The sequence below is a fragment of the Crocuta crocuta genome, unplaced genomic scaffold (genome assembly GCF_008692635.1).
Source record: "Crocuta crocuta isolate KB4526 unplaced genomic scaffold, BGI_CrCroc_1.0 scaffold408, whole genome shotgun sequence".
Taxonomy (NCBI): Eukaryota; Metazoa; Chordata; class Mammalia; order Carnivora; family Hyaenidae; genus Crocuta; species Crocuta crocuta.
Genome location: NW_027527444.1, coordinates 6818 through 14548, shown reverse-complemented (window position 1 = coordinate 14548; position 7731 = coordinate 6818). Strand labels below are relative to the sequence as shown.

General features: G+C 56.4%; 1 protein-coding gene across 1 annotated transcript; it reads right to left on the bottom strand.

Moving 5' to 3' along the window:
* Positions 1–4005: 4005 nt before the first annotated feature.
* AOC1 (amine oxidase copper containing 1) lies at positions 4006–7491 on the bottom strand. The gene is made up of 4 exons (XM_077761745.1): positions 5907–7491; positions 5020–5305; positions 4564–4696; positions 4006–4275 (listed from the first exon to the last, which is right to left on the bottom strand). Exons 1-4 carry the CDS (start codon positions 7489–7491, stop codon positions 4006–4008), a joined length of 2274 nt encoding a protein of 757 aa, XP_077617871.1.
* Between the last annotated feature and the right edge of the window lie 240 nt (positions 7492–7731).

Genomic DNA, 7731 nt, shown 5'->3' with positions numbered 1-7731 from the left:
CAGCAATAAGAATATTCTTAAAGGAATCCTAATACCCGTTGGCTCTGAAGCAAGAGTTTCTATGTGCCCCCTCCCCCTCCACCAGACCCCCCAAAGCTGAGGCTGCCTTCCCCGAAAGGCCTCCAAGCGCAACAGGTTCTTGTTTCTCTAAATTGTCCAGCTTCCTCTTCGTTATGTAAAGCAACCAAATTCACTCCAAGCTTTCTCTATTTGCATCTCCACCTGGGAGCCGGGCAGCCACGAACACATCATTGTCTTACTCGCGAAGGAAATGTGCTGGGGCTGAGGAGGGGGGAGGGGGTGTAAGTAGATCTGCTTTTCTCTCTTTTCTCTGGGTGGGATCTTTGTAGCTTGTGGGATCTTTGTAGCTTTTGCAGAGAAGGTTGGGGGCGGGGTGGGGGTGTCTCTTCCCACTCAGAGCCCAGCCCTGTGCTTCTCCTTCTGCTGTTGCTTTCCCGCTCTGACAGCTCTGCCAAGCCTGGCACGGGGGTGCCCACCAGCACTTCTTTCCAGGAAGCGCTGGGATTTTGGCCCTGTCTTGGGGGAAAAATGCATAGGACCAGTCCTATTTCCCTATTCCCAGTGTGATAGCCTCTGGCAAGTATGCGTGGATGGAAGTGTGTGTAACAAGGGTCCCCCTCCTGGGTACGTCCGCCATGCCCCCACCCCCGTAACCAAACACACACAGATGTCTGGGCAGCTCTGAGAGTTTCCCTGTCGCTGACCCTGTATTCTGGGGTCTGTGAGCTGCCAGGGCCTGGGGCCAGCCTGACCACACGGAGGCAAATTATAGGATGTGCTCATGATCTGGGTAGAACTATCTGCTTACACCAAAGGATGTGGTCAGGGCTCCTCCTTGGGGAGACTCATCCCAAGGACCACTGAGTGGATGTGCCTTTCGGTCCAGATGACCCTGGCGCTATCTGACCCCCACTGGTCCTGTTTCCTAGGCATTGCTGCCTCCAAAGAATTGCGAGTGGGATTGGGAGGGGCAGAGAGAGAGGGGGAGACACAGAAGCCGAAGCAGGCTCCAGGCTCTGAGCTGTCAGTGCAGAGCCCGACGTGGGGCTCGAACTCCTGGGCCGTGAGGTTGTGACTTGAGTTGAAGTCAGAGGCTTACCTGACTGAGGCTCCAAACCCCTCCTCCCTCAATTTTAAAAATGACTGAGAAAAACTTTGTTGATTTTAAATAGTGTATCAGTTGTTATAAAAGAGCTTTGTCCAAATCCTAGAATATTTTTGGCCTATTTCATCTTTTTACTGCCATGCAAATCAAAGCTTCCCGGATTCCCAGAATATTAAGCACAATGCATGTTTGTTTGCTTAATTAAACATCCCTTGGGCACCAGGGAACCTAGATTCATGTTGCCAGGACCACAGCCATGCCTTCCCACCAGATGCCCGGGGTAGGATCAGGCAACCGGAGCAATATGGCAAAGGAGAGCAAGACCACACTAATGTTGAGCTGGGGTGGGCCCCCAAGCCTAGTGGGTGAGCCCATGCAGCTTCCCTTTATGGGAGACTAGAGCAGATAAGGGAGGTGGGGGGCTGTTCTGGGGGCCCCTCCAAAGCCCAAACTCAAGTCTCAGATCTTCCCACCAGCGAGGTGCTCGGCAGGGAGAGGAGAGAATGATGGCTGCCCCTCCCCTGCCTTTGGATGGATGGTGAAGACCAGGAATGGGCCGGCGGTGGGGGGTGGGGTAGCTCCCAGCTCCTCATTCAGAGTCGTGATGGGGAGGGAAGAGAGAACCACATCTGTGGGCTGATTACGTTCCACAGGTCTCTTTGGGATCAGAGGACAAAGTCTGGGGACAGGTAGGGACCGGCGAGGAAGCAGGCTGCTCTCTCCATCAGTTCCATCAATGAGCAGTAAGAGTCTCTCCCGTTTCCCCTCCCTTTCTCTTTTAAAATTTGGATTTTAATGGTTTCGAATGGGTTGTATAGTCTCAGGATTAAAAAATAAAACTAGTCAGCAGGGGCGCCTGGGTAGCTTAGTTGGTTAAGTGTCCGACTTCGGCTCAGGTCATGATCTCACGGTCAGTGAGTTTGAGCCCCGTGTTGGGCTCTTTGCTGACAGCTCGGAGCCTGGAGCTGCTTCGGATTCTGTGTCTCCCTCTCTGCCCCTCCCCTGCCTTTGGATGGATGGTGAAGACCAGGAATGGGCCGGTGGGGGGGTGGGGTAGCTCCCAGCTCCTCATTCAGAGTCGTGATGGGGAGGGAAGAGAGAACCACATCTGTGGGCTGATTACATTCCCCAGGTCTCTTTGGGATCAGAGGACAAAGTCTGGGGACAGGTAGGGACCGGCGAGGAAGCAGGCTGCTCTCTCCATCAGTTCCATCAATGAGCAGTAAGAGTCTCTCCCGTTTCCCCTCCCTTTCTCTTTTAAAATTTGGATTTTAATGGTTTCGAATGGGTTGTATAGTCTCAGGATTAAAAAATAAAACTAGTCAGCAGGGGCGCCTGGGTAGCTTAGTTGGTTAAGTGTCCGACTTCGGCTCAGGTCATGATCTCACGGTCAGTGAGTTTGAGCCCCGTGTTGGGCTCTTTGCTGACAGCTCGGAGCCTGGAGCTGCTTCGGATTCTGTGTCTCCCTCTCTGCCCCTCCCCTGCTTGCAAGCGCTGTCTCTGTCTCTCTCAAAAATAGACGTCAGCAACAACACAACAACAAATCAGCACGGAAGAGAAGGCAGCCTGGCGGCCGCTGTGTGCATACTTCCTGCTCTCCCTGGGGTTTGCAGGGCCTGGAGGAACCCAGAGAGGGACCTGCCCCTCCATTGCCCCGCCCTCCCCGTCCTTCCCTCTCCTCGCCCCCTCTCTCCCCTCCCCACAGGCTTTCCACTCAACAGCAACAACAAAACCCCACAAAAGCCCAACAACAATATGGAAATGAAGGCTCCGGCTTCACCCACTGGCCTCATCCATTCTATTTCTCCCCATTGCCTTCAGGTGCTACTGTTTGAATGTGTGTCCCTCACCCCCCCACCCCCCAACTCATATACTGAAATTCTAACACTGTGATTGCATCAGGACTTGGGACCATGGGGAGGTGCTTAGGTCAGGAGGGTGGAGCCTTCGTGAATGGGATCAGTGTTTTCCTAAAGGCGACTCCAGGGGGCTCCCTTCCCTTCCTCCGAGTGAGGATACGTCCAGAAATCAAATCTGCAGCCCAGAGGAGGACCCTCCCCTGCCTGTGCTGGCTCCCTGATCTTGGACTTCAGCCTCCAGAACTGCGAGCCATAAACTTGGGCTGTTTACGAGGCACCCACTCCGTGGCATTTTGTTACACACTAATGGTGTGTGACAGGCAACCAATTTCATTAGTATCTTCTTGCCTGTCTTTCTAGGGCATATATGTGTCCTGAAGACCTTTCCCCACCGGAGCAGAGAATCTCTTCGCCCATCCATGTCTTTCACAATCACCTGGAATTGCATCGTGTGGCTGTAGCACTGTTTATTAGACTTGCGGGATCTCTCTTGTAGATGGGTATTTGGGCTGCTTCCGGACTTCGCTATCACGAACGCTACGGTAGTGAATCACGCATGCGCGTGTTCCTCCCCTCCACCCCCACCCCACCCCCGTGTTTGTAGGTAAATCTCTGCGTTAAAGCCCTAGGAGTTGGGTCAGAGTGTCACAGGGTAAAGTGCTTTCTGTAGTGTCCTCCTTGGCTGTACCACTTTGCATGCCACCAGCGACACCCCCTGCAGACTTTCAGGACGCCGCTGTCCGTCTATTCTTTAAACCCAATCTGTTAGGTACACCTAGTATTTCAGTGAGTGTCAGTTGCCCTAGTAAAGGAGGTCTTTTCTAGGGTGCAGTGGACCGAGGTGAAGGGAGGTCAAGGCCACTTGCTTTGTCATCTGAGTGTGTTTCCGGGGCATGGCTGGCTGTGTGGCCTCGCCCTCTGTGCGTCCGCAAGAAGCAGCACACGGAGCTGAGCCCTGGGGGTTTATTGCCTGTCCCTGGGGGGGCATTTGGGCTTCTAGGTGGGGTGAGCTGGGGTCCTTCACACAGGCCTGTAGGTTCCGTTATAACTAAAAGGGTCAGGCATCAAGCAGTCGCCTTCCTCCTCAGGGATCCAGCGCTGGACGTAGTTGGGGCCACTGTCCCGAGGCCACACGATCACGGTGTCTCTGGACGCCAGGGACGGGTCCTCATCGAAGAAGTTGAAAGGCCGGAGCAGGAAGCCCACGGAGTTCCCCGGTGTGGCAGTGTTAGGGATGTCCTCTGAGTGCGGGATGTGCAGGAAGCCCACTGTGACCCAGGCTACCAAGTCCTGTGGGAAAGAGGAGGGGGTGTGGGCAGTGCAGGGGAGGCTCAGAGAGGGGAGGGGTGGGCAGTGCAGGGAGGCTCAGGGGGGTTGGGCAGTGCAGGGGAGGCTCAGAGAGGAGAGGGGTGGGCAGTGCAGGGGAGGCTCAGAGAGGAGAGGGGTGGGCAGCCCCCTCAGGCCACTAAAGGGAAGAGCACTGAGCTTGCCCTCCACACGGCGAGTGGCTGCTGTCCATCCTGGGACCAGGCACTGATCTGGTCTCGGGTTAGGGCTCGAGGAAGGTAGGGCCAGTACCTCATTTTCGATGTTCTCATTGTTTTGAAGAAACTCCTCAAAGACCACAGGTGGGTCCCAGGGGTCGTTCTGGTTATAGATGCTGCTGCTGCACACTTCCGTTTCCCGGTACTTGGTCACCGCCAGGGGGTACCTGCCCAGAGGAGATGCCAGGTGGCTCTGGGCACCAGGGAGCCTCCCAGCCTTTCGGGGAACATCTTCAGGGTCAACGATGGGGGAAAGTTACTGCCTTCCCCCAGATGTGAGATCATCTCCTGGGCGTCAGCCAGACTGACTGACTATCTACTGAGCCTCCCGCCCTCTGCGGGGCCCTCCACACCTCCCCCTCCCCAAACACACACGTGCTCACAGGCCCAGAGATACCAGCACGCGGACTCAGAATCTCGCAGATGCACACAGACATTTGAACACTGAGAGGAGCCTGGGGCCCTTCTCTGCCTCCCAGGCCTCCCTTACCTGGCCCAGGTGACAGCCTGCTCCTCCTGCCAGCCCGGGGGCAGCACCTGGTCAGCCATGGAGTGGATCTGAAGTCGGTAGCTGCGCTTATGGCCCCAGCGGTTCTCCTTGGGGCTGGCAAAGAGCAGGTACTTGGGCAGAGGCTGTCGGAAGCGAAAGGCCGCCTGGCGCTCCCGGCGGTAACTCGTCTGTTCCAGGGTCGGCTGCACCAGGTGGTGTCTGGGGCTCCAGGGATTGGTGATGTTTTCTAGCTTCATCTGCAGGGTCTGGAAGCTATTCTTCGTGCCTACAGGTGTGCAGGAACAAGGAGAATGAGAATCAAGCCCCCCTGACTGGAAATGTCCTCGTTCTGTTCTGGCATCTCCAGCCCAGACCCCCTGCAAGACAACCCACAAGGAGAGGAACACAGGGGATTTTGGGGGTGTACACTGAGCGCTGTAGGGGTAGAAGGAAGGGATTAAAACCAAGAAACAATGGAGGAGCAAGAAGATAATTCCGAGTTAGGCCTGTTCTGATAGTGATTTGATGTCGGGTCAAGTGTGTCATCATGACCCTGCCATATTCTATGGGGACATCATCAATCTAGGAGACGGGGAGTCAGGGTGCTGGGCAGTGACGTTTCTTACACTCCTAGGCATTGTCTCAATCCTAACCATCTGCAAGCACACCTTTCTGCCTAATCCATCCCTCTAGGGGCCACCGCAGCCCCCACCCCACCCTGGGGAAAGGCAGGGTCCCACTGCACCACCCAGGGCCACATTCACTGCTTTTCAGGGGCACACAGATTTCTAGCACTGCAGTGTTCAGAGAAGCAGGCCAGGCAAAAGCTCTTGATTTTATGATGCAAATGTTTGGCTGAGAGGGTCTTTCCAGAGCCCAAGTCCTACCTGCCACATCCAAGTCAACGCGGTAGTGCACTAAGTGGGTGTGCATGTTGCCAAGCAGGTGCGTGTGCAAGCGCGTTCCATGGCGCAGTCCCCCCGCAGTGTAGAAGGTGGCGTGTACGTAGCCGGTGGCATGCATCTTGGCCTCCATCACCCCGTTGGGGTAGAAGATGAAGTCCCAGATGTAGTCATAGTTGTAGACTGTGGACGTTGTCCGTAGCACCAGCACCTGGCCCTGTAGCCCTGCATAGAAGTTGAAGCCACCGCTGAAGTTGGAATTGAAGTGTCGCCTGAGGGGCACTCCTGTGGGCATCTCAAAGACACAGACGGCTCGGGGGTAGCGCACGGGGACATCGGCATCGTAGTAGTGGAGGGCATCTAGGAAGGTGGCAGTGTCCGGGCAGTCGATGCCAGGGGCTAACTCATGAGTGACGCTGCCCAGGCCCCAACCCACGTCGATGTACTTGGTCTGCATGCCCGCCGGCGTGTGTCCTCCGTACAGCGCCACCGCCTCCTGCACGCTCACCTCGTAGGCTACGCGCTCGCACCCGAAGTGCACGTTCAGGATCTGGAGCCCCGAGGAGGAGCGCAGCCTGTAGGAGAAGCTCCAGCCGCCATAGTGCACCGTGTGGCCCTCCAGCCGGTAGCGGGGACCTTGGGGCTGGACCAGGCGGGGGCCAGTCACGTTGATGGGGGTGGGGAAGTGCCCACGTGGCTTGTAGGAGGAGAAGAGGGGTGGTTCCTCTGTGCTCTCCTCGTCCTTGCCCTTGGGCGATGGGTCCTCCAGAACCACCGCGTCCACCTCTCCATCCTCATACTTCTGGGCCAGCTCTTCCGGGCTCCGGTAGAACTTCCCATTGTACCAGACCTGCTCCACCGTCCAGTCCTGGGCGTTGGTGCTGCCATGATCTATGAGGAGCTCCAGCCCAGTGGGGTGCAAGAAGTAGCCTTCTACAAAGCGCTGCAAGATAAACCAAGAGCGGCGCTGGCCAGAGGCCAAGCCCCGAGGCGCCACATCTGTGAAAGTCAGGCATCTGGAGTGACAATCTTGGAAGGAGAAGCCTGTGGTATCAAGAAAAAATTGGTGCAGGGGCTTCATAGTCTTTTGCAGGATGTGGCCCAGGAGGGAGTACTCCGCCAAGGTGATGGGCCTGGAGTTCCAGGTGGCCTGGTGCCCAGACTTGGGGGGCAGCTCTCTCATGTAGTAGGGCCAAGGCAGGGGCCCCACAGCGAACTCGGTGACATTGGGGTGCTCCTGGGCTCCGAAGAAGATGACGGCACGTGCCTCCCGAGCGGGAGGCCTTCCACCTTTATCCAGGAACTTCAGTATGTGTTGCTTCTTGGGCAACAGCATCTCAATGAGGAACACGGAGTTCTTGGCCATGTTTGGGGTTCGGGAAGGCTCCAGCCTCAGCTCCCTACGGGACCAGAGGAAGTTGTGCACCGCCTTCAGCTCCTGGGCACTCAGGTCCTCGAACACCCTGGCCTTGTGGTGCACGGTCCGTGGGGTGCACTTGGCCGTGGCCACTGTCTGCAGCACCAGCATGGCGGCGACTGCCCAGCCAAGGGCCAGGCTCCCTCGCTGCATGGCTCTGGAACAGAGTAGTAGAGATGAACTTAGTTGTTTTATGGGAGGAAGTGAATTTCCACTAGGCTGGAGCCTTGCACAGCGATGTCCCTTGGCCGAGTGGTTTTCCTGCAGACTCAGCTCCCTCCCTCACCCACCTCAGTGGGATTAGATCTCCATGGCAGCTGGGGACCCAACGCTGTTCAGATTTGTGCATCCCATTGACTGTAATTCTGCCCTCTCCTTGCTCGTTTGCAGACC

What these genes read in the sequence shown, in the direction of transcription:
- AOC1 (XM_077761745.1), bottom strand. Translation starts at nt 7,491, where the DNA reads ATGCAGCGAGGGAGCCTGGCCCTTGGCTGGGCAGTCGCCGCCATGCTG. An exon ending in CAGGCTGTCACCTGGGCCAG is followed by an intron (nt 4,697 to 5,019) that starts GTAAGGGAGGCC and finishes TCCTCTGGGCAG; the next exon opens with GTACCCCCTGGCGGTGACCA. An exon ending in ATGAGAACATCGAAAATGAG is followed by an intron (nt 4,276 to 4,563) that starts GTACTGGCCCTA and finishes TCTTTCCCACAG; the next exon opens with GACTTGGTAGCCTGGGTCAC.